The sequence below is a fragment of the Eptatretus burgeri genome, chromosome 1 (assembly GCF_056783735.1).
Source record: "Eptatretus burgeri isolate ZD-2024b chromosome 1, Ebu_testis_v1, whole genome shotgun sequence".
Lineage (NCBI taxonomy): Eukaryota > Metazoa > Chordata > Myxini > Myxiniformes > Myxinidae > Eptatretus > Eptatretus burgeri.
Genome location: NC_140961.1, coordinates 47,844,970 through 47,871,366, shown reverse-complemented (window position 1 = coordinate 47,871,366; position 26,397 = coordinate 47,844,970). Strand labels below are relative to the sequence as shown.

The 26,397-nt window shown below is 44.3% G+C and overlaps 1 protein-coding gene and 1 long non-coding RNA gene across 3 annotated transcripts in view; both read left to right on the top strand.

Annotated features, from left to right (window-relative positions):
- LOC147034424 (uncharacterized) overlaps positions 1–7,947 on the top strand; it is a 38,469-nt gene extending 30,522 nt beyond the window's left edge. For both annotated transcript variants that reach the window (XR_015058651.1, XR_015058650.1), the window contains exon 3: positions 6,495–7,947. This is a non-coding gene — a long non-coding RNA (uncharacterized LOC147034424). The remainder of the gene's footprint in view (positions 1–6,494) is intronic.
- Positions 7,948–17,560: 9,613 nt separating this feature from the next.
- LOC147034421 (uncharacterized) overlaps positions 17,561–26,397 on the top strand; it is a 159,963-nt gene continuing 151,126 nt past the window's right edge. The window contains exon 1 of the mRNA XM_085883141.1: positions 17,561–17,778. Within this exon, the coding sequence (XP_085739267.1) occupies positions 17,583–17,778 (196 nt within the window). The 5' untranslated portion in view covers positions 17,561–17,582. The remainder of the gene's footprint in view (positions 17,779–26,397) is intronic.

Genomic DNA, 26,397 nt, shown 5'->3' with positions numbered 1-26,397 from the left:
CACTCCCACCTCATGTTTATGTGCTGTACCGTCCACCAAACAGTGATGACTCCATTTAGATCTTACTTGCCGAAAAACATGGACCTACTTCTGTCCTCTCATCCCAACTCTCTCTTCCTCATATGTGGTGATTTCAATTGTCATCATGCCAGTTGGCTTGGTGTGGGTACCTCTCTCACTTGCCATGGCATTTCAGCAAAGATCTTCTTCGACTCATTGGGATTGAAATAATGTCAACTTCCTGACCCGGGTATCAACCAACGGTACTCCATCTCTTCTGGATTTGGTTTTTGACCAATTTCCCTGTAAATATCTGCTGTTCTCCTTCTGCTCCAATCGGTTCATCTGACCACATGCTTGTCAAAATAGACCTCTCTGGCTGTTATGAGAGAACCACCTCAGCACCTTTGAGTCTGGCACTCAAGATCATTGGCAGGGACTTCAAGCAGCCATCAAACTTTTAGACTGGATCCCATCTCTACCTCCTCTGACATTATCTCATCCTGGGAATTCTTTCAAAGAAATTTGCTCTCTCTCGTGCACAAATTTATCCCATCTCGTCTTCAGTTGGCGTACCCTTCCTCCTGCACATGCTACACTGAAGCTTGTGGCGAAAAAGTTGTCCTGAAACAACTTACCTTCGCCTCATGGAAGGCAAATACAATTGAAGGCAATCTTATTTCCTTCCTCAAAGCTTGGAACAAGTTTGTGTCTACCCTCAGGAGAGCCAGGAAACAACATCTTTCTTTTTCCTCGATCATAAACTGACGTTTCGAGATGGACGAAGGGACAGACAGAAGTTAAACCATTGCTTAACCCTGATTTTGCCTTCGTATGTGCTGGGTAATGACCACCACAATATGCAGCTTCATAGTTTACACCATGTGACCTTTGGTTTTCACCTGACCTTCACCTATCGGCCAGCGAGCCTTGGAACTCTCTCTCTCTCTCTCTCTCTCTCTCTCTCTCTCTCTCTCTCTCTCTCTCTCTCTCTCTCTCTCTCTCTCTCTCTCTCTCTCTCTCTCTCTCTCTCTCTCTCTCTCTCTATCTATCTATCTATCTATCTATCTATCTATCTATCTATCTATCTATCTATCTATCTATCTATCTATCTATCTATCTATCTCTCTATCTATCTATCTCTCTATCTCTCTCTCTCTCCCCCCCCCCTCTCCAGAATGTTTGCCAAGGATCTAAACAACACGTGTGAAAAGTTTGATACTTTAGTCCAGTGCGTAACATTCTCATCAATATTTGGCCCTAAACCACAAAGGGAGTTGCTTCGTGATACAAGTTTCTCGGAAACTGGTCAAAGCATTGAAAAGAGGAAGTTAGTTGAACAGCTAAGGAAAATACCATCTTCCCCTAATACTACCCTTGGATTAAATGATTTAGAATTAACAATTGTGGGGATAAAGTCTTCTTGAGTAAAGCCTGCTTAGGTTATGGAATTTCCCCACCGTCTGAGTATGTGTTAACTTTAGGCAATGGAGCAAGGTCAATAGATTCCAAAGGATTAAGAAGATTTTATTGGCGTCTCAGAAATTACTAAAATTGGAAAACGTTAAAAATGATGAAATGTTTTTTAAATATTTATCCTTTTTTTACGGAGTGAAAAGTGGTGTACAGTATATTGTGTTATTTTCCCATTGACTTCGATGTTAATATGGCCTATGGTCCAGAACCAACATTTTGATACTGCTCATCATCCTGTTCTTTTGTTTTTTTCTGGCGTATTCATAACCACATGACCACCAGAAAGGGGAAACAAATTCCATCTTCCAGCATGATTGGGTCTATTACCCAAGCACCATATCGAAAAACTTGGTTTTGTTTTGTATGCAAGTTGTGAAATTCATACCCAGGTCACTTGCAAACTCTCCACGAGTCAACGTTCAAGGGATACGTGAAGTGGTGCCATCATGCGGCACTCAATGTCTGTGTCCGTATTTATCTTTGCCTGCTATGCCATAGCCCCATTATCTGGTGAGTACTCTGAGGAGGGGTTGAAAACTGCATGCAGGTATTTAGTAGTAACTAAGTTCACTCTTTGCTATTTATATTACTTTGCACAAAATTTTACCTTTGACCGACAGAGATGATGATGATATTTTCATTCTTGCCTAAGACAAAACTCACCTGCAACAAAGTCTCAACCCACCTGCTTTTGACATATTAGGATTTTATTAAAACGCACACACGCACACACACACAACCGATTACAAATATCCTTGTGACCTCGCTGGCCTTCAACCAGCCTCGCTCCTGTAAAGAAAAAAAAAAAAGAGAAGCTCAAACTGGCCAAAGCACAATGCTTCTCAAATAACACTGTCGCATGCTGAGGGGGCGCAGCCACACGCAGAGCACACTCAAATGAGCACTCTCTAAAAGGCAGGTAACAATACCCAGTCACAGAGCCTGTTATGGTCAGGATTCTGAATGGCCATTTTTTGTATAGTCTAGGCTCATGGAAGAGATATAACACAGAACAGATCAAGACACTACATAAATTAATCAGGAGAAACAGAATCGGTACAATCCTCAACATCTCAAACATGCACTTTCTTCCTCTCATCACACCTCCCTCTCTTCCCCACTCCTCAAATCTTGTGCCTCCCCCTGCCCACTCCCTTCTTCACTACACCACTCCCCCAAGTCTCATCCTTTCCCTCTCCCATTTGGCTGTGCCTGCTCTCATTGTCTCCCCTCCCTCTCAAAGCAACCTTCACTCCCTTCCCCCTCCAAGCTCCCCTCTCACTTTTATCAAAAACTCCGCCCTCAACTCTCTCCTCTCACCCTTCTCCCTCCAATCTCAACCTTCTCAAAGTCCCCCCCTCACATATCCACAAAGCTGTCTCCTTCCCTCTACCCCCTCTCTTACCCCACTGTGCCTCATCCCATCACCACCGAGCATTTTCTCCTCCTCATCCAGCCCTCTTCCCTTGCTCTTCTGCAATCCCCCACACACTGTCAACAACTCTCCCTACCTCCCACCCTCCTCCCTCATCCTACCCTACTCTCTCCTGTACCCAAAGCCTCCTCCCCTCCCTCTTCCTTAACATTGTGGACCTCAAACATCCGGGGCCTTCACTCTAACCTGACAGACCTTTCCATACAGGTTTCCACTGACAAACCAGACATAATCTTCTTAACAGAAACTTTCCTTCTTCAAGACGTCTGACTCCCAAGTACCTCTCCCTGGTTACTCCTTCCTCCAGTATGACAAACCTGAGCCTCTTCCTGGCAGCGCAGTTGCTCTCTTCATGAAAAGCTCTATTCCTAACTCTCCATGCACTGCCCTCACTCCCCCAGGAATACCTTTGGCTATGGCTTCCCCTCCACTCCCACCTCATGTTTATGTGCTGTACCGTCCACCAAACAGTGATGACTCCATTTAGATCTTACTTGCCGAAAACATGGACCTACTTCTGTCCTCTCATCCCAACTCTCTCTTCCTCATATGTGGTGATTTCAATTGTCATCATGCCAGTTGGCTTGGTGTGGGTACCTCTCTCACTTGCCATGGCATTTCAGCAAAGATCTTCTTCGACTCATTGGGATTGACATAATGTCAACTTCCTGACCCGGGTATCAACCAACGGTACTCCATCTCTTCTGGATTTGGTTTTTGACCAATTTCCCTGTAAATATCTGCTGTTCTCCTTCTGCTCCAATCGGTTCATCTGACCACATGCTTGTCAAAATAGACCTCTCTGGCTGTTATGAGAGAACCACCTCAGCACCTTTGAGTCTGGCACTCAAGATCATTGGCAGGGACTTCAAGCAGCCATCAAACTTTTAGACTGGATCCCATCTCTACCTCCTCTGACATTATCTCATCCTGGGAATTCTTTCAAAGAAATTTGCTCTCTCTCGTGCACAAATTTATCCCATCTCGTCTTCAGTTGGCGTACCCTTCCTCCTGCACATGCTACACTGAAGCTTGTGGCGAAAAAGTTGTCCTGAAACAACTTACCTTCGCCTCATGGAAGGCAAATACAATTGAAGGCAATCTTATTTCCTTCCTCAAAGCTTGGAACAAGTTTGTGTCTACCCTCAGGAGAGCCAGGAAACAACATCTTTCTCATCTCAAGTCTGAACTCTCAAACCTGTCTCCCCCTCCAAATCCTGGTGGCATCTGGTTAAGTCTGTTTATTGTGTATGTTCCCCCTGCATCCCCTCCCTTACCTTAATTGGCTTCACAGCTGACACTGCCCATGAAAAGGCTGAATGCCTAAACTCTGTGTTTGCTTCTAAATCTTGTGTCCCAAACCCATCGCTTTCAGTACCCACCTTACCCAGTCGCACCCAGCTGTTCCTGGACTCTGTGTCCTTTTGTCCTGACAAGGTGGAGAGGTTACTCTCAAACCTCGACTCTGATTCTGCAACCAGTCTCGACAGCATCAGCCCACGTGTCCTAAAAACCTGCTCTGCTGCACTTGCTCACCGTCTCTCTGTTCTAATCACTCTCTCATTCGCTCAAGGTCAACTGCCATCTGCCTGGAAATCAGCAAACATTACCGCGCTGCATAAAAAATGTGCAAAAACAGATCCCTTCAACTAAAGACCAATCAGCCTTCTCCCAATCAGCAAGGTTATGGAATCCATCTTTGCTTCCAACATTAAATCCTTCCTCTTCTCCAATGGCTTGATTTCCGATCAGCAATTTGGATTTAGACAAGGTCACTCTAACCTGGACATGCTGCTTCTGCTTTCCCAACAATGGATGGAGGTCCTCAATGCCAGACATGAGATCAGAGCCATCTCCCTAGACATATTGTGAGCTTTCAATTCAGTCTGGCACCCCACCTTGGTCGCCAAACTCTCTTCTGATGGTATCCAAGGTAATCTCCACTCATGACTCGCAGACAACATGTGACCCCTTATGGAATTCTTTCATCCCCTCTTCGTGTCCAGGCTGGAGTTCCTCAAGGTAGTGTTCAGGGTCCTGTGCTTTTTCTGGTTTTCATCAATGATCTCCTCGACTCTGGAAAATCCAATTTATCTCTTTGCTGATGTCTCCACCCTCTGCCCTACCATCTGTAATCCCTCAGATCGGCAGCAGCAGCCTCTTCACTTTCTGCAGATCTGGATAAAATCACAAGCTGGTCCAACAAGTGGAACATGTCTTTCAATCCTGACAAATCTCGCACTCTCACTATGTCCCGAAAGGATTGGCTGGACACCCCTCTCTCTACTTTCTCAACAATCCTCTTGAAGAAGTCCTTTCATTCAAGCTTCTGGATCTCACCATCTGCCTTGATCTTTCTTGGGAAAGCCACATTTTCAAGCTGGCCTCCAAAGCCAGTCGCCGTCTGGGCATCTTCCATCGTGCAAAGTCCTTCCTTGGCACACCAAAGCTCCTAACCATATACAAAGCTTTCATCTGAAGCCTGATGGAGATGGGCTTGTGCTCATCTCCCCTCTGGGCTTGTGCTCCTGCCTGACACCTTTCTCGGCTTCCCGGTGTGGAAACTAAGGCATTTAGGATCATTGGTATCTCCTGTGATGAGGCTGAGTCTTTGGGTCTCTCACTCTCTCATCGCATGCAGGTCGGTGACATTTTTGTCTTCTACCATCTCCTCTCTGGCCTCACCCCCCCCCTACTCGGTCTGTGATCTGTCCCCCCCCCCCACACACACACATATTTCTGCAGGGTGCTCAAGGTCTGCCAGCAACCACTTTCTGGTGAAGCTACCAAAATCAAGAATCACTGCTCACCTTCACTCTTTCATTCCTCTTTTTCCCCCACCTCTGGAACAAACTCCCACACTCTCTTCAAACCCACTCTTTCCTCCAGGTCTTCAAAACAGCTATTCACCACCATTTCTTATCTTCCCCCCTCCAAAACCTTGATCTTTTCTCCCCCTGTTAATCTATCCCAAACCCAGCTCATTCAAATTCCCTGCTTTCCTTCCTGAAAGTCCCTGTAATACCATCTTGTTTACTCCATGTACCCCCCCCCCCATCCATATCCCTTCAACAGATGTCCTAATGTCTCTGTTCCCCACTGTTTTGTTCTTCCCTCTCTCACCCCTCTTGTCTCTTTCTCCCTTTGTTATACATTCTGTGTTGGCTCTTATACGAGCCTTGACATTGTATACAAAAAAAAATTAATAAAAGAGAAGGGGGGAAAGCTAACAACAGGGGCAATGAAGAAAATAGATGAATATGGATAAACAAGCGATGCGGTAATGATGAGGGGTAGGGAAAATGCAAGGGGTGGAAAAAAAAAGGTTAAAGGTTAAGCACTGTTGGGTGGGGGGATGGGTGGTTTAATGGGTGTAGAAAATATCATGGTTTTGGATGGGGGATGAACTGAGATGGTGGTGAACAGCTGTCTTGACGACCTGGAGGGAAAAAAGATATTGAAGATAATGTGGACATTGGTTCCACAGGTGTGGAAAACGAGGAACAAATGAGTGTAGCAATAATTCTAGATTTTGGGAGTTTTATGAGAAGATGGTTACTGGTGGTCCGCATGTACCCTGCAGATACCCAGAAGGTGGGGGAGACCTTGCATGGAGAGGACAGAGGGTGCAAGGAGAGACCATTGACCTGTTGGTAATGGTGAAGTGATTGGCCCATCGACGGGTTCATCTGAGGCAATTTAAATTATCTTGAAGGTAGTGATCCAATGATCTTGAATGTAAAACCATGATGTTTTCCACCCTCGTTAACCGCAACGCAATTCCTCCTCCATCTAAATTTCCAGTTCGCCCTCCTTGGAGTTTCCTTCTGTATCCATCTTGTCCACCCCATGCATCCTCTCCTGTCGCCCATTCCTCCCCACAACCATTGCTTCTCCAAGTCCACCTCTATTCAACTGCTTTGTTGGTGTTTCCCCCCTCTCTCCACTTCTCCTTTTGTGTGAGTTTCTATTGTTATTTTTGCACATTTTGTTCTTTTTCCATAATAATCCTGTTACATCTGGATCCATTCAGTGTCCTAACTCTTCCAGGAGCCTCAAATATGCATACAAAAAAAACAACCTTGGTGTCCAGTTGAACAAGGTGTGGGTCAGGGCACAAGCCCAGAGAGGGAGAGCAGTGTTCCATAAGGCTGCAGAAAGCCTTTTATGTGGAGAGGAGAAAGCTGCAGAAAGCTTGGATTAAAGAGGGTTGTTGAGAAAGTAGATGGGAGGGTTTGCGTTACAGTCCTGTTGGAGAGAGACAGTGTGTGGCATTTATCAACGTTAAACGACATGAACAAAAGTGTCTCTTGTCATAATTTGATTATTATGATTGACTATACATGGAGGAGACTGCCCCGGCACACTTCATAAGTCGTGGAGAGAGCGACCGATTTGTGTGATTAGGGGTAAAATGTCTTGATCCACCTTCTCGTAGTAGGGCTGTGAACCAACTCACTTGATTTAGTCAGTTGGTGATGAACAGATCAGGGTGACCAGGAGAGGAAAGTCTCAACCACCTGGCTAACAATGAGTGAAATTGAACCATGATGATGATGATTATGAAACAATACAGCATCAGGGTTAGAGCCTGTTCTTCTCCAAATCTGCCATCTTGTCCAAGGGGCTTCAGAGCATAGACCAACATGACATTCCAGCTCCAAACCCAAATGGAGGAACTCATCAAGGAAACCCAAATTGGAAGGCTGTAGCCGATCTACCCAAACATAGAGGGGTGCTACTAATGCCCAGAACTAAAATAGGAATCAGCACATGGAATGTTAAGACATTGCATCAGCAAGGAAACCTTAAAATACTACTAAACCAGATGCAGAAATTCAAATAGGAAATACTGGGAATTGCTGAAGCACGTTGGACAGACGATGGTAGATTCATCATAGAAACCTATAAGATTCTGTGTTCAGGAAATGTTTCATTACATAGAGCTCGAGTTGCACTGATCCGGAATAAACATGTGCAGAAAGCGCTCCAGGGATACAACCCTGTTTCTCTAAAACTAATATCGGCAAGATGCCAAACGCAAAATGGAGAAATTACCATCATTCAGGTGTATGCTCCCAACTCCACAGATCCAGAAGAAAGTGTAGATTAATTTTATGATACGCTACAAAGTGAAATTAATAAAACCCTGAAAAAGGACATATTAATCATGATGGGAGATCCAAATGCCAAGGTTGGTAATGACAACTTAAATTGGACAGAACTTATCCAGGAAAATCTTCTTCTTCTTCTTTCGGCTGCTCCCGTTCGGGGTCGCCACAGCGGATCATCCGTATGATCCGCATCGTGATTTGGCACATGTTTTATGCCGGATGCCCTTCCTGACGCAACCCTGGTCGCCTCTTACGACACAGGGGTATGGTATACCTATTTTAACCGGGGTATACACCGGCCCAGTATACTGGTACTCATTTCGCCGACCTCGGAAGGATGACAGGCTGAGTCGACCCCCTGGTGTATTAATTCAGTGGCCCAACGGGGCTTGAACTCAGGACCTTTTGGATCCCAAGCCGCTGCCCTAACCACTGCGCCAACACCAGGCTTAGAACTTATCCAGGAAAATATGGTTGCAGTAATAACAATGTCAGAGGGGAGAAAATACGTTCTGTGCTGCAAACAACCTACGTATAACCCCAAAAAATTTCAATAGCCAATGGACTTGGGAATCATCTGATTAAGGAAGTCAAAATAAGATTGACTACATTTTGATTAAGAACCATTGGAAGAGATGTATCAAAAATTCAAGAAGTTTCCCAAGTGCAGATATAGGATCCGATAACTAATTAGTTCTTGCAAATATCAAACTAAAATTTTAAACTAAATCTAAACCTAAGCTAAACTACCCAAAGCGGGATTACGTTTTCAAACTTGCCCATCAAACCACAAAAAGAAACTGAAACTGGAGGCAGATTTGATCCTTTGCTCAATGAGGAAAATGCTGATGTTGACAAATTATGGGAAGGTATCAAGACTACTTTTAATGATACATCAAGGGAACTGCTGGGGAAGAAGAAAGTGCAACAACCGAAACCTTGAATCAGTGAAGAAGTCATTAGAATAAATGAGGAGCACTCCAGAGCAAAACGTGGAGAAAAAAAATTCAGACCTTAACACGTGGTCAAGGTTCAACTTCCTTCCTTACAAGAGAAACTGGAAAGCATCTGAAAATGCAGTCCATCCGTGTCTGCTTTACATTCAGTCTTCTTCTTCTTCTTCTTCTTCTTCTTCTTCTTCTTCTTCTTCTTCTTCTTCTTCCTTCTTCTTCCTTCTTTCTTCTTTCTTCTTTCTTCTTCTTCCTTCTTCTTCTTCCTTCTTCTTCTTCCTTCTTCTTCTTCCTTCTTCTTCTTCCTTCTTCTTCTTCCTTCTTCTTCCTTCTTCTTCTTCTTCCTTCTTCTTCTTCCTTCTTCTTTCTTTCTTTCTTCTTCTTCTTCTTTCTTCTTCTTCCTTCTTCTTCTTCCTTCTTCTTCTTCCTTCTTCTTCTTCCTTCTTCTTCTTCCTTCTTCTTCTTCCTTCTTCTTCTTCTTCTTCTTCTTCCTTCTTCTTCTTCTTCCTTCTTCTTCTTCTTCTTCTTCTTCTTCTTCTTCCTCCTTCTTCTTCTTCCTCCTTCTTCTTCTTCCTCCTTCTTCTTCTTCCTTCTTCTTCCTTCTCCTTCCTTCTTCCTTCTTCTTCTTGTTCCTTCTTCTTCTTCTTCCTTCTTCTTGTTCTTCTTTCTTCTTCTTCTTCTTCTTCTTCTTCTTCTTCTTCCTTCTTCTTCTTCTTCTTCTTCTTCTTCTTCTTCTTTCTCCTTCTTCTTTCTCCTTCTTTTTCTTCTTTCTCCTTCTTCTTCTTCTTCTTCTTCTTCTTTCTTCTTGTTCTTCTTTCTTCTTCCTTCTTCTTCTTCCTTCTTCTTCTTCCTTCTTCTTCTTCCTTCTTCTTCTTCCTTCTTCTTCTTCCTTCTTCTTCTTCCTTCTTCTTCTTCCTTCTTCTTCTTCTTCTTCCTTCTTCTTCTTCTTCTTCCTTCTTCTTCCTTCTTCTTCCTTCTTCCTTCTTCTTCTTCTTCCTTCTTCTTCTTCTTCCTTCTTCTTTCTTCTTCTTCTTCCTTCTTCTTCTTCTTCTTCCTTCTTCTTCTTCTTCCTTCTTCTTCCTTCTTCTTCTTCCTTCTTCCTTCTTCCTTCTTCTTCCTTCTTCCTTCTTCTTCTTCCTTCTTCCTTCTTCTTCCTTTTTCCTTCTTCTTCCTTCTTCTTCCTTCTTCCTTCTTCCCTCTTCCTTCTTCCTTCTTCCTTCTTCCTTCTTCCTTCTTCCTTCTTCCTTCTTCCTTCTTCCTTCTTCCTTTTTTCTTTTTTCTTTTTTCTTTTTTCTTTTTTCTTTTTCTTCCTAACATAACAAATTGACGATTTTAGGTGACCTTGACCTTTTGACCTCAAAAGCAATAGGCTTCAGTCACTCAATATGCAAGCCGTGTTCAAATTTCAAATCAATTGGATGAAAATTGACGATTTCATGCAGACCTTTTGATCTAAAAAAAAAAAAAATAAAAATCAGCTCGTAGCTTTTAATTGGTGAACCAATTCAATGACCCAATGTCCAAATTCTTTAAATTTCAGGTCAATTGGATGAAAATTGACGATTTTATATCACACTGACCTTTGACCTTTTCACCAAATTATTGATTTGGCTTCTCTATATTCTCATAATAAAGGTTTGTGAAAAATTTGATGACAAAAGCTAGAATTGTAAAAAAAGATGTTATGGCCTGGACAGACAGACAGCCATAAGTGATTGCAAAACCCTGTCCCCCTGCTGTGTGGGGTACAGGCTAATAATGAAAATTATCTCAATAAAATTATTAATTTGTCTTCCCCATAATCTCATGATAAATCTTTGTTGAAAATTTGATGACAAAAACTCAAATTGTCAAAAAAGTTATGGCACACACACACACACACACACACACACACACACACACACACACACACACACACACACACACACACACACACACACACCTTTACGTTACTTGAACCGAGTGATTTGTTAGGGTTAGGGGGATTTGTTAGGGGGGGGGGAAGGAGGTGGTGTGGGGGAGAGGAAGTTTGATATGGCAAAATGGCCTGCTTGCGAAATAATTGAAATATCTCCAATTGAAATAAATATCCTGCCTGCCTGTGAATCAATGCTGTAACGTAGTGTGGGGTGGCACACATAACAACTGCAGATGTAATACCTCGCCGTTCACTTCATCTTCCGATGTCGCTCACTCGGCACTGTCCCGTTGTATAAAAAGACAAGTCTAAAGACGACGATGGTTCACGAGCGGTATTTGACGATGTAGATTGTTTCAGAAGTCAAGGATGAGACAATGTGATAATGTTTGACCAAGTTATAAATATGATCAACATGATGTGGTACGAGTGACAGGTTATTAGCTGCAAAATGTCGAAAACCCGGTTTCGTTCAACAACTTTAAAAATTTGACCTTTGCATAACCTTTAAAGGTCACAAAACAATGTTGTGGACATTAAAATAAGGAAACAGGATACGTGCTATAGCTTATTGGAGTTAGTTCGTCGAAGAAAGTTGAAAACCCGGTTCGATTCCCACAACTTTGAAAATTTGACCTTTGTGACCTTTAAAGGTCAAGGATTATGACCTTTGGTGCAAAACTTCCTCTGGAACATTCCAGGAACAATATAACGTCATATTGGCTATATGGCATTTCGCACTCATCGGATTATCCATACTTTGAAATCAGCGTAAAAACAAACTTTAAGGGGGCTCCACGGGCAAGGTGGTCGAGATAGAGCAAAATAGTTTCAAGACTTTAGGTGGGGAATGACCTCAAGATTATGCATAAAAAAATGTTGTCATCCTAGCTCTCAAAGTTTGGGCGGTCGTATGATTTTTATGTCAAAATTCGAAATTTTCTAAGTTCGTGACCTTGTGACCTTGACCTTGGGACGAAAATCAAAAATCGAGCTCCGAGCAGGTGCCATTGGGCTAACCAAATACTGAAACCACTGCCAGATTCGACAAAATCCATCTTCTCGGAGGGTTTTGATGTCAAAATCACAATTTTCTAAGTTCGTGACCTTGTGACCTTGGGACGAAAATGAAAATCGAGCTCCGTGGGGCTATGCAGGTGTCATTGGGCTAACTAAATACCGAAACCCCTGTCAGATTCGACAAACCCCCTAGGAGAAGATGCAAATTGAAATCGGCTACCCCCTAAAAACACAATTTGCAATTTTCTAATTTCATGACCTTGTGGCCTTGACCTTGGGACGAAAATGAAAACTCGAGCTCTGTGGGGCTATGCAGGTGCCATTGGGCTAACCAAATACTGAAACCCCTGCCAGATGTGACAAACCTCTTGGAGAAGAATTTTTTACGTCAAAATTCGCAATTTTCTAAGTTCGTGACCTTGTGACCTTGACCTTGGGATGAAAATGAAAATCGCGCTCCGTGGGGCTATGCAGGTGCCATTGGGCTTACCAAATACCAAACACCTGTCAGATTCGACAAACCCCCTAGGAGAGGATGCAAATTGAAATCGGCTACCCCCCGAAAAGCACATGTTTTTTTGGGCGTGGCTCTGCCCATTTTCAGGAAAACACAACTTGATCATGATATAAACCTCCCACCAAAATTTTGTCAGGATCCGATCAAAACCCACGGAACTATGCTCGGGACAGACAGACAGACAGACAGACAGACAGACACACACAACAATAATGAATATAGTGGTCACTTATTTTTTTCGTGAAAATATTTTTTTGTGAACCAACAAGTGTGAACATCATGGGGCTGCACCACAGGTCTCTCAAAATACCAACCGTCACCAGCAAATTCTACTCGTAATCGATTAAAATGGAGGAGGGATGCAATTAATTCCGACTGCTCCTACTGTAAGAATCCTGGTCACTGGCTCGCAGTGTTACAAGAGACTTCACAACCTAAAGTTCCTTGATGTAGAGACTGATCCAGACCATGTCGATCTTCCTCAAGAACGAGTCCAGGAATCTGACATTCTAAGGATCTACACTCTTCGGCCAAGCAGTAATATTGCTACTTGTGACAAGTGTGCACAGACTGTCTCAGTGCTGGGTCAGCCGACTCAATTCCGGATCGAGATGGGCGCGAGGTGCAACACGCTAACACTCAGCAACCATCAATCAGTTCAGCACCTTGCAGGTGATCTACAAGCATCGCAGAAAGTTCTAAAAACTTGCTCAAATCACATTATTCATCCTGTAGGCACAGTGACACTCCCTCTCTCCCACAAGGGCAAGACTAAAAAGGCCAGCTTTGAGGACATTGACCTTGATCAGGAGAATGTAATATCAGATCCTACATCTGAAGCCATTGGCTTCATTATCAAGCTTGACAGGTTGTCTCCGGTTCAGCCTCCAGTCGATGTGCCTTAGCAAGCAGTGGTGTCTGAGTTTCCAGAAGTCGGCAAGTCAACTGGAACTCTTCCTGGAACCTATCGGATCAAACTTGTATAAGGGTCACGAGTAGTTCACCCTCCTCGCAGACAACCGGCAGCATTGAAGGAGAAGATAGTTGATAAGCTAAAAGACATGGTTGCCGAAGGTCACATCACAAAGGTAGAATGCCTGACTGAGTGAGTGAGTTCCATGGGCGTAGCTCTTAGCGATGGCAAAGTCTGCATCTGTGGAGACCTGAAGGACTTGAGCAAGTGCATAAAGCGTGAACACTACCCGATGAAAACTGCTCAGGAAATCTTAGCTCAAATCCCTGGAGCTAAGGTTTTTTCAGTGCTCGATGCCTGCAACGGTTTTATGCAAATCTGTCTTGACAAGCCATCCTCATTTTTTGACCACGTTTAATACACCTGTGGGGAGATACCACTGGTTGCGTCTTCCCTATGGTTTGAAGTGGTCTCCTGAGATATTCCAGCGAATTATGGACCAGATGCTGGAAGCGAATGAATGGGCAACGGCAGTGATGGATGACATCCTAGTTGCCGGTCGCGACATCAGACACCATGACTATGTCTTGAAGCGAGTTCTGCAGCAGGCTGCAAGTTATAACCTGCAGCTAAACTTTACTATGTGCCAGATCCAAAAATCTTCAGTCCCTTACCTAGGCCACCTGCTCACAGCAGAAGGAGTGCGGCTAGATCCACTCAAGACAGAAGCAGTTGAGAAAATGCCACGTCCAACAGACAAACAAAGCGTCAAGCATTTCCTTGGGTTCGTACAGGACCTACGCAAAGGAGTTGTTACAGGCATAGATTTAGGTGACATGGACAAACACACCGGACTGGCAGCGGATGCAGATACAGAAACTTAGGACGGAGACGCATTACTGACAATGTCAGATGCAGGCTCGGCAACAACAGCTGCATTCTCGGACAACAGAATAATAACTGGATCATCCTCCAACTCAATATAATGCAGCTCGATCTGATCCACATGTTTCCTAACTTGCATCCATCTTTCAGTATGACACAAAAAACACGAGTTCCTTCCTTGCTAATAACAACACCTAGCAGCCATTTCGCTCCAAGGCCATGGTTCAGTACATAAACAGGAGTGTTTTACAGCAAAGTCATGCAATGCAGCCGTGCGATCATGATAGTATTTCTGACTCTGACACTTGTTATCAACAGTTTCACCAATGTCAGGGTGAACAAGAGAAAGTTTGGTTTTGAGTTCTCGCTTCATAAGCAATTTGGCTGGAGGAACTCCAGTTACGGTATGTGGTCTGGATCTGTATGCCTGGTGTTGGCTTAATGGTTAGGGCGGTGGGCTTTGGATCCGAGGGTCCTGAGTTCAAATCCCGCTCAGCTGTTGAATTAATACCAGATGGGGTTAACTCGGCCTGTCATCCTTCCGAAGTCGGCAAAATGAGTGCCAGCTTGCTGGTATACTGTGTCGGAGTGGCGACTCGTCTAGGATTGTGCCCAATAGCCCAGGAGACTGCTTCGGCAGCACCAACACCATCACAGAGTTTGTTCCCAATGGATGCATGGAATCGACAGATATTCCAAGCAGGACCATTTTTCTCTACCAAAGGCAGATGACTTGTTCTCGACACTTTCTGGTCGAAAGAAGTTCAGCCACCTCGATTTGGAATCTGCTTAGACACAGATGCTACTCGATGAGGACTCCAAGAAGTATACATGTTGTAACACTTACAAGGGGTTGTTTGTGTATAATCGCTGTCCTTTTGGCATTAAATCGGCCACTGCCATATTTCAACGTCATATGGACAATCTGCTCAAAGCAATTCCCAATGTTGTAGTTTTTCAAGATGATGTTTTGATCACCGGCAGCACTGAGCCTGAACACTTGCGTAACCTTGAGACGGTTCTCAAACGTCTTGTTGAAGCCTGGGTTAATGTGAAATGTGACAAATGTAGGTTTATGTTACCAGAAATGGAATTTTACTGTCATATTGTCAGTGCTGATGGCATAAGGCCCAGCAAGTCTAAGACTGAGGCTATCAGTGATGCTCCGATTCCTACACACAGCAATGAGCTTAAAACATTCCTGGGGATGCTGAACTATCACTGTAATTTCTTATGAATCTGAGCACCGTTTTTAAATCTCTCCATAAACTCCTACGTAAAAGTGTTAAATGGCAGTGGTTACACCAATGTAGTAAGGCATTTGCTGAGGTGAAATGGTTGCTGCGTTCATCTAAAGTCCTGATATACTATGATACTGTTAAGCCACTGTTTCTCAGCTCTGTGTTGCCTCATCTTTTGGTATTGGCTGTGTTATATAACAACGGAACGATGACGGTATTCTATGGCCTGCAGCTGATTCATCATGCACTTTGTCAGCTGTGGAACGTAACTTTTCCAGTGTTGATAAACGAGCTCTTGCATGGATTGTTGGTGAAATAAAGATGCATCAGTATCTCCTTCTGTCGACATTTTGAACTCATAACTGACCGCATACCAATACAGTCCCTGCTCAATGACAGTAAAATAATTAACCCACAGGTTTCTGCATACATTCAGTGTTGGACTGAGAAGTTGGCAGCCTATGTGTATTCCATAATACATCGTCCTGGAAGTGAGAATTTCTGTGCTGATGCCTTGAGTAGGTTACCACTGCTTGTTAACCCAGGTAATGTACCTGTACCAGGGAAGATTTTTCTGGCAATGAGTGTGTTTGACTGTGATAATGCTTCAATCATTTCCATACACATTGAATCATAGACGAAGGTGGATCCGACCCTGTCTGTGATAAAAAAAACAATGGGTTATCACTGGCATATGGTCAACTGTACCCCATGAGAAAGTGAGACCATACCTTTCTCATAAAATCAAGAGCTGTCTTTCCATTCTGGTTGCCTGCTGTGGGGCAGCAGGGTTATTTTACCCCAACAGGGTTGGTTATTGGCCAGGTATCGATAAAGATCTGGAGAGCTACATTTGTCATTATTCTGTGTCAAGCTACTGCATGAAACTCATCTGAGGGACCACTTCACATGTGGTGCTGGCCTTCTAAACCATGGTCTTGACTTCCTATACATTATGCTGGACCATTCTTAGGGTGGATCAAAATGGATCGAATGTTTAGCCTTATCTTGTACCAGCGAAATCATGGTTGGGAGTTTTTGTGCCATGTTTCCCATTCATGGTTTACTTGATTGTGTAGTTGGTGATAATGGCTCATTCCTGATGCCAATGCGATGGTTGTCACCCTGGTGTTTCGTAGGCACAGCAATTCATCAATGTGTGTGCCGTTCCTCAGATGGACATTTAACTGGGTGTACCCTGGGGTTGATGGACATTTGAGATCCCACGGTGTCCTTCGTGAGGAGTAGATGAGCTATCGCTGACACCCTGAGCACATCACCAATTCCTGCTCTAACTTACAGGGGGCACTGCATGAGTGGCACAGCCGCACCTCCCAGTAATGATGCAAACCAGCAGCCACGTGTTCCACACGAAATGAAATGAATACCATTACATTCCTCATTTAAGTATTTTTGATGATAAAGTGATCATGTGGAGTCAAGAGTTGAACCATTCATCACACAATGCCCAAGGTGAGTTTCTGGCCAGTAAATGACCCCCAGAATTTAACAATTAAATGGAGATTCTGGGATGGTAATCATGGACACCCTATATCTTATACATAAACTGTAAGTAGTAGTCATTCTGTGATTGTTCCAGTGCAATGTGTATAATATGTCGTGGTAAATATTTGTTGTATTATGAAACAAAATAAGGCTTTCTAACCCCCCACCTATCACCAAGGATTAAACTATCGAAAGTTCAGATAAACATGATGACAAAGAATGAGAAGTAAACCCGAAGTAAAAAGCAGAAGAAAGAGGAAATCCCTTAAATAACAACTTTCCATGTTTTCCATATTATTGTGGCATGCACAAGGTTCATCGTTTTACTACCCGCAAAGGTCTCTTCAGGTGTGCATGCATGTAGGTGGTGTTGTGGTGTGCATGTTTGCTTCAATGGACTGGAAAGGTTTAGAATGTACAGAGACATGTACAATGGACATGACTGATATCTAATTTGACCTTTCACTGGAGGTCTATCTCCTTCCTTCCTTCCTTCTCAAAAACCATTAGGACCTCCTTCGAGATTTATTTCTGCAAAATAACTTTGGTTTAACAGGGTGAGAAACACAGGAGGGAGGGGTTGCTCCACCCTCCATCGTCTCCCACAATGGTGTTCATTCCTGACTTATATAGAGTGAAGAGTAGAAGAATCCCACACACTCACACAGTTGAAAACAAACACGCATCAGTTTATTATCACTGCAAGGACATGTCAGGAAAATCACCTCTCCTGCTCTTCTGTGGCTTGTGTTTCATTTGCTTCTCTCCATGGACGTTAGCAAAAAAAACTGATGAAGAGAAAGGTGAGTTTGGAAATAAATATTAAATGAGGAATTTAATGGTATTCATCATTTCAATTTTTGGGGAAAACGGTTTTTATGGGTTCTCTAAAAAAACGTTGAGGACAAGAATGAATGAATGTGAGTAAAATGAAGGACACAATAATCTCAATGGGTTTTCATGATGAGGCTTGTTTTCCCAAAGTGAATGTTCTTTTCATCAGCTTGCGACATCTTCCATTCTCTTATATAATACTGCCAAGATGTCTAAACTGGTTACTTATTCAAATACTGTACAATTTGCTGTGGTCGGTGATGTTGCTTACAATTAGTCTCAAAATCTTGACAAACTTTCATTTTCGTCATGTTGATCTTCATTCCATACACTTCATCCACCCTTTTCAGCCTCTCGACCATCTTCTGCAGCATATCCTCCAAAATTTCACCAAAGATTGATCATTAGTAAATATGATTGTCTTGATGCTCTTACCTCTGACGTTCACTTCTTCCTCCTTTTACTCGAGCACTTCTTTCGCAGTTGCCTCTGCATAGATGTTGAAGGTATCAAGTATAATGAGTATACCTATCTCACTCTGCTTCCTATGAAATCTGATTGTGATTCTTCCTCCCCCCCCCCCCCTGCTGTATATCCTAATTACACTACTTTGATCAGCAACTGATATCTGTCCAATTAATTCCAATAACCTTCACAATTTCAAACAGCGAGCTTTATCTGCCAATTTATTCTCTGTTGTTGCTGTGGGTTTGCATCAGTCCTCACAGTGGCATGACGATTCCACTGATGCAGTGCCCTCTGTAAGTTAGAGCAGTTTAACGTCCATCTGAGGGACTGACTGTATGCACACTTCTGTATCGCCCTACCTGCGAAACACCACGATATGCTCCTGGCATTTCGCATGTAGGGCCCTACCTGTGGTAGGGTCGAAATTCAAACCCTGGCAAGACAGCTCAGAGATAAGTATGTGTACTTTTAGGCGATCCTGCCTACCAATTAATTCTAATAAAAGCCTTCTCAAAGTCGAGAAAACACACACAGATATTTTCTATGATCTTTAATTTTCTCCACTTATTACTCTCATCATACCATCGATCTATTCTCATTCCATAAACATTTGCAAATCCAAATTAATTTCAACGGAATTGAAACGCATTTGGAATTGGCATACGAAATTTAATATCTTGTCCCAATACCTGCTATGAGTTTTCTCATAATGTAAGGTTTGCTCAGAGAAGGGTAAAATATTAAAATAAAATAATGTATATGCACATGCATACTTGGCTTGCAAATGGGAGTGGTATATTGTATATCGTATTTGGTCATCTCTTCGAGCATGACCTAATAATATGGGTGTCTATGTCCTTCGATCCGTCCGTCCGTTCACAATGAAGTTGAAGTGGGAGATCTGGTCATTAGTGATCCTGATAGAGGTCGATGAGACGTACACGATGGTATGACTTTCAAGGTCACAAGACCTTTGAAGTTGCGAAAATGACGATTTTCAAATTCTATCTCCTCCACCATTTCTAAAGCGATCTTGAATTTGATTGTAGCATATGAATCTATGGGACAATATCTATATTTGGTCGGGCCGGATTTTCGATATTCCTTTTTGTGTCACGTGACTTCAAAGTTGGCAAAAAATGCGAAAATGACGATTTTCAAAATCTATCTCCTATATTTCTCAAGCGATCTTGAATTTGATTGTGGCATATGAATGTATGGGACAATATCTAAATTTGGTCGGGACTGATTTTCGAATTTCGCTTTCGTTTTCGCGTCACGTGACTTCAAAGTTTGCAAAAACTGCCCTACCTTCAGGAGGCTATATATTCTCTACTGGGCATGGTAAAGGTTCGTGAATGGTGTCATTGCATAGCAGCTGACCTTGTATATTAATACATTTTCCACCAAAGGTGCAAAAGTTTCAAAACCCAAAATGTAGACATCGGCATTTATTTTCAAAATATAATTCCATGCGTGCGCACCAAAATGCCGAATTATCTTTAACCAAACTGCGCAGTCGAGATGCGCAGTAGTCCGGTCATAACTGAACATTGAGAACTTGTGGTATTATAGAGATGACCGTCACCCCCACACGGGGGTAATTATATATGTATATTATCTATGTATATGTATGTATATATATATATATATATATTTATTTATTTATTTATTACCCCTCAGCCCTAATTGGGCTAAGGGGTTGTCGTCAGAGGCATTGTCCGGGCGTCTGTAAAATTTTGTTTTCCGTCGATTTTGAGGAGAACGCCTTGTCTGATTAAATCCATTTTTGCAGTGTGTGTTGGGGTTGGATAGAGGAAGGTTCCTTTCGATATTCAGTGCGATGCGATATCCAATATGGTGGCTAGGGCAGCCATCTTGAATTTGGTTTCCGGACAATAACTTGAGAACGGCTTGACAGATTGATTTTATTTTTATGGGGGTGGTTAGAGGAAGGTTGCTTTTGATATGCAGCACAATCCGATATTCAATATGGCGGCTAGGGCAGCCATTTTGAATTTGGCGGGCGTCCGGGCGTCTGTCAACTTTTGGTTTCCGTCAATTTCGAGGAGAACGCCTTGTCCGATTAAATCAATTTTTGTTGGGTGTGTTGAGGTTGAGTAGAGGAAGGTTCCTTTCGAAAATGGGCGCGCTGCGATTTTCAATGTGGCCTCTATGGCAGCCATCTTGAAATTAGTTTCCGTCAATTTCGAGAACGCCTTGTCTGATTCAATCCATTTTTGCAGTGTGTTGGGACTGGGTAGAGGAAGGTTCCTTTCGATATTCAGTGCGATGCGATATCCAATATGGCGGCTAGGGCAACCATCTTGAAATTGGTTTCCGTCGATTTCGAGGAGAACGCCTTGTCCGATTCAATCCATTTTGCAGTGTGTGTTGGGGCTGGGTAGAGGAAGGTTACTTTCGAAATTCAGTGCGATGCGATATCCAATATGGCGGCTAGGGCAGCCATCTTGAATTTGGTTTCCGGCATCTGTCAACTTTTGGTTTCCGTCAATTTCGAGGAGAACGCCTTGTCCGATTAAAGCCATTTTTGCGGTGTGTGTTGAGGCTGGGTAGAGGAAGGTTCCTTTCGATATTCAGTGCGATGCGATATCCAATATGGCGGCTCGGGCAGCCATCTTGAATTTGGTTTCCGGCGTCTGTCAATTTTTGGTTTCCGTCAATTTTGAGGAAACGCCTTGTCCGATTAAATCAATTTTTGTTGGGTGTGTTGGGGTTGAGTAGAGGAAGGTTCCTTTCGAAAATGGGCGTGCTGCGATTTTCAGTGGCCTCTATGGCAGCCATCTTGAAATTAGTTTCCGTCAATTTCGAGGAGAACGCCTTGTCCGATTCAATCCATTTTTGCAGTGTGTTGGGACTGGGTAGAGGAAGGTTCCTTTCGATATTCAGTGCGATGCGATATCCAATATGGCGGCTAGGGCAGCCATCTTGAAATTGGTTTCCGTCGATTTCGAGGAGAACGCCTTGTCCGATTCAATCCATTTTTGCAGTGTGTGTTGGGGCTGGGTAGAGGAAGGTTACTTTCGAAATTCAGTGCGATGCGATATCCAATATGGCGGCTAGGGCAGCCATCTTGAATTTGGTTTCCGGCATCTGTCAACTTTTGATTTCGAGGAGAACGCCTTGTCCGATTAAAGCCATTTTTGCGGTGTGTGTTGAGGCTGGGTAGAGGAAGGTTCCTTTCAATATTCAGTGTGATGCGATATCCAATATGGCGGCTCGGGCAGCCATCTTGAATTTGGTTTCCGGCATCTGTCAACTTTTGGTTTCCGTCAATTTCGAGGAGAACGCCTTGTCCGATTAAAGCCATTTTTGCGGTGTGTGTTGAGGCTGGGTAGAGGAAGGTTCCTTTCGATATTCAGTGCGATGCGATATCCAATATGGCGGCTCGGGCAGCCATCTTGAATTTGGTTTCTGGCGTCTGTCAATTTTTGGTTTCCGTCAATTTCGAGATCGCCTTGTCCGATTAAATCCATTTTTGCAGTGTGTGTTGGGGCTGGGTAGAGGAAGGTTCCTTTCGATATGCAGAGCGATGCGATATCCAATATGGCGGCTAGGACAGCCATCTTGAATTTGGTTTCCGGACAATAACTTGAGAACGGCTTGACAGATTGATTTTATTTTCATGGGGGTATAATGGGGGTGGTTAGAGGAAGTTTCCTTTCGATATACAGCACAATCCCATGTCCAATATTGCGGCTTGGGCAGCCATCTTGAATTTGGTTTCCGGACAATAACTTGAGAACGGCTTGACTTATTGATTTCATTTTTGTGTGATATAATGGGGGTATTTAGAGGAAGTTTGATTTCGATATTCAGTGCAATCCGATATCCAATATGGCGGCTTGAGCAGCCATCTTGAATTTGGTTTCCGGACAATAACTTGAGAATGGCTTCACACATTTATTTTATTCTGGTGAGGTATAATGGGGTTGATTAGAGGAAGGTTCCTTTCCAAAATGGGCATGCTGCGATTTTCACTGTGGCCGCCACGGCAGCCATCTTGAAATTGGTTTCCGTCAATTTTGAGGAGAACGCCTTGCCCGATGAAATCCATTTTTGCTGGGTGTGTTGGGGTTGAGTAGCATAAGCCTGGTGTTGGTGCAGTGGTTAGGGTAGCGGCTTGGGATCCAAAAGTTCCTGAGTTCAAGCCCCGTTGGGCCACTGAATTAATACACCAGGGGGTTGACTCAGCCTGTCATCCTTCCGAGGTCGGCGAAGTGAGTACCAGTGTACTGGGCCGGTGTATACCCCGGTTAAAATAGGTATACCATATCCCTGTGTCGTAAGAGGCGACCAGGGTTGCGTCCGGAAGGGCATACGGCGTAAAACATGTGCCAAATCACTATGCGGATCATACGGATGATCCGCTGTGGCGACCCCTAACGGGAGCAGCCGAAAGAAGAAGAAGTGTTGGGGTTGAATAGAGGAAGGTTCCTTTCGAAAATGGGCATGCTGCGATTTTCAATATGGCCATCATCTTGAAATTGGTTTGCGTCAAGGGGCTGAGGGGTTACGCCTGCTTTGCGGTGCTATTTTGTGTGTATATATATATATATATATATATATATATATATATATATATATATATATATATATATATATATATATATATATATATATATATATATATATATATATATATATATATATATATATATATTGTGTATATATTGTTGCGAATTCGCGCCCGCTGGCGTGCGATCGGCCACGTAACTCGAATCGCGACACGTCGCCCATCGGACGGACAATTCAGTCGTGACCCTCCGGTAACTACCGCCCGGAGCCAATCACGGGTGGGGGTTTAACCTCACCACGATCGGGCCAATTGACCACCCGCGCAGGATAGGGTTGCTCGCCAAATTCGACCTACCTAAGTACCTGCGCGAGTGGTCGACCGGGCGATCGTACCTCACCGCAGGTCGACTTCGGACACGAACCGCTTAAGCGGTTCGTTCCGTGCTGCAGAGATAACCGAGCAGAGTTATTGTCGACCTTGACGGTAAGGATTATTTACCGGGCGTTTTAAACCCACTATCAATCCCTTACGACTTACGTGATGCAAGATGGAGATTCAATAAAAGGAAGGAAACGAAGCAAAGCGGGAAACAGTTCAACAAGCAATGCACATTTATTTACACACACGGAAGCACGTATTTTACAGTCATACAATCATGCAACAAAAGCAAATGCAAGGAAAGAGTTAACACCGAATAAAAGGGGGGCAATTATTTATAACACTTAAACAGTTCTACTTGTTGGACACGGCGCCACAGCATGCATTGAACCCGAAAGAAAAGAAAGCCACCCTCACAGGCAAGGAGGCAGACAGGTCCGTAGACCAAATGTACGTGGATCCTGGAGGATCGGCCAGGTCCACGAGACCGGGAAGATCTTACCCGCGTCCTCGTGACGCGATGGCGGGCAAGCCGCAATGTTCGCGCAGCTGCGCGCCGACTCCGTGCCCCTGGCATGGTCGGTGAGCCCTCTCCAGCGTGCTCCGCGCGAGCGGTTTTGTTGGCACCACGTTTAGGGTGGGGGATGAACGGGCCCCCCCCCCGGCACTATCTCAGCACGGATGGGGGGGGGAATTGCTGAAGCTCAGGGAGAGGGGAATGGCTGGCTGGCTTGGACCCCGCGACGAGACGAGCGACCCCCACATCGCAACCTCGTTGACGACCTCTGTCTCCACTTGACCCGCGCGAACTCAACTCAACTCCGCACTGAACTGAACTCAACCGAACTCAACTGCAACTCAACTGCAACTCAACCGATCTCAAAACCCAACTCAACACCTGAGTCGCCTTATGCTCACGTCTTTATAGGCCTCAGGAGGAGCCTATATGCAAATATTCGGATCAAAACGCGATTAGAGGCGGGGCCACGCCACCCTCTGTTCAGCCATTGGTGCGGAACAAAGGGGGCGTGAAGCCTTTTTGATCCGAATTCCTTTCTCGGAAAGGCCGCCATTCGCGCTCACGGCTCGATGCGTTTGGCACAAATCGCCGAACGGGCCCTAGACAGCCCGACGTTCAGTGTTCACAGGTGGTGCGGTTGGTAGTTGTGAAGGAGAAAGGCGAAGGTGGTGGAGCTGTTCGGGGGTGTTGATGAGCGTCGTTAGAGAATGGAGGGTGAGGCGATGCTTGCGTGGTTGGGTTGTGGAGGTGAAGGTAGTGGCGGTTTGGTGGAGTTGTTCGGGGGCATTGTTGATGGTGGCGATTTGGTTGTTGGGGTGGTGTTTGAGTTGTTGGCGGCTTAATGGTCGAAAATAACAATAGAGAAAGAAAAATGGCTAACTCAAAGCGTCGCAGCCCGGATGAATCACACATATTTCCCCGAAACAACGGGTTTGGGCTAACTACACATGAACTTACCGATATATCTCACCTGAGGACTCTTTATGGTATAATGCGAATATCCACAACCGTAACAATAGTTGTGGATTTTCACCCGCCCGGCGTGCGGGGGACCGCCTTTAGCTAAATTGCGGCCACGTGCGCCCACCGAACGAGCAATCTAGTTGCAGCTTTTCGGATCAACGCCGAAACCCAGCTACGGGTGTTGTTAACCACACCATAAATCAGCCAACTCTCCTGTCCACGTGCTACAGGGTCGATTGTCGATGTACCTAATTATTCGCGCAGACAGAAATGCCAGGGATTTACACCTCAACGGAGCCTGCACGAAAACGAGCCACTTTAAGCAGCTCGTTCCGTTTGCGATTGCCAAGCGGTTTTATATCGCCAAGCCCCGTCGGACCAGATGTACGTTTTATCAGCTATTAATCAGCCAGCTAATTATTCCGAACGCAATTATAGCAGTCAATGGAGGAAGGGACGCAACGAGCAGGTAAACATTCAAACAATGGGGATATTTATTTGAACACATGCAATGAATGGGGAGATGGGGAAAAAGACACGAGCAAAAACCTACAGCCGATATCTATTTATTATGTACATGCACTCAGTCAGTTCAACTTGGTAGACAAGGCGCCACAGACTTTCATCCAAAACCCCAGAAAAGCAAGAACAGGGCTCGTGAGCCTTTATGGTTGCTCGGAGCCGGGATGACCGAAGGGATTCCAAGAGACCGAGCAGGCGACCTGCCACCCTCTTGGTGACCCACTGGCCCCTGGTTCGGCGACCCTCGGTGTCTCTGCCCGCACTCCAACCTCCGATCTATATATATATGTATGTGTATGTATATATATATATATATATATATATATATATATATATATATATATATATATATATATATATATATATATTGTTACGTTGGAGGGGGGGTATGCATTCAAAGGGTAATTAGGATGTTTAATTAGGTATGCCATGCTGTTCGAGTTTACCAGGATCTCGATGTAATAAGTAGCAATTCAGTGATGATAAGTTGTCTAGTAAATGTTCATTTCTTCAAGGGGGGGAAATGATAATTGTCACGTAATTAGATAGGGACACGGGATAGGGTAAGTGTGTCTGCGTAAACCCCTTTTGGTATTCTCTGGAGACTGGCCGTGACGTCACAGGACAGTGCAGCGGATGGCTCCGCCCCGTGATCACGATTGGCGGAAGGCGATGGCGGTGGGCCAATAAACGGCTCGATTGGAAGTGACGAGGACAGGAGGATAAAAGGTTCTGTTCGGGGTCGAAAAGGAAGAGGAAGAAGATCACAACCAAAAAGATCGTGTTTTTTTTTTTGGTGGAGAGGCTGTTACGCGGGGAGCATCCTTGTTGTTGTGCTGATTCGATCGTGTTTTTGATCGTGTCTTGGAGCCTTGCTGAGCCTCGTGCCTCACCTTGGTTGGCTCTGGGGTTCTGCTGACTCGGAGTACGGGGTCGAACGGCGGGCGGACCTGCCTCCCTCTCCTGCTCGCAACTTGGCGCCAGAACTGGTTCCCTGACGGCTGTGAGCGGACTTGGGCCAAGACCAGGAGGTCGACAGCACCACGGTTTCTCCTGCCCCCCTGACGAGAGCAAGGCCAGCTCGTCCGACGCCGATCCAGGGACAGTTGCGTCCACACCACGGTCCAGCCTGACCACCAGAAATAGCTACGTTGTGTGTGTGTGTGTGTGTGTGTGTGTGTGTGTGTGTGTGTGTGT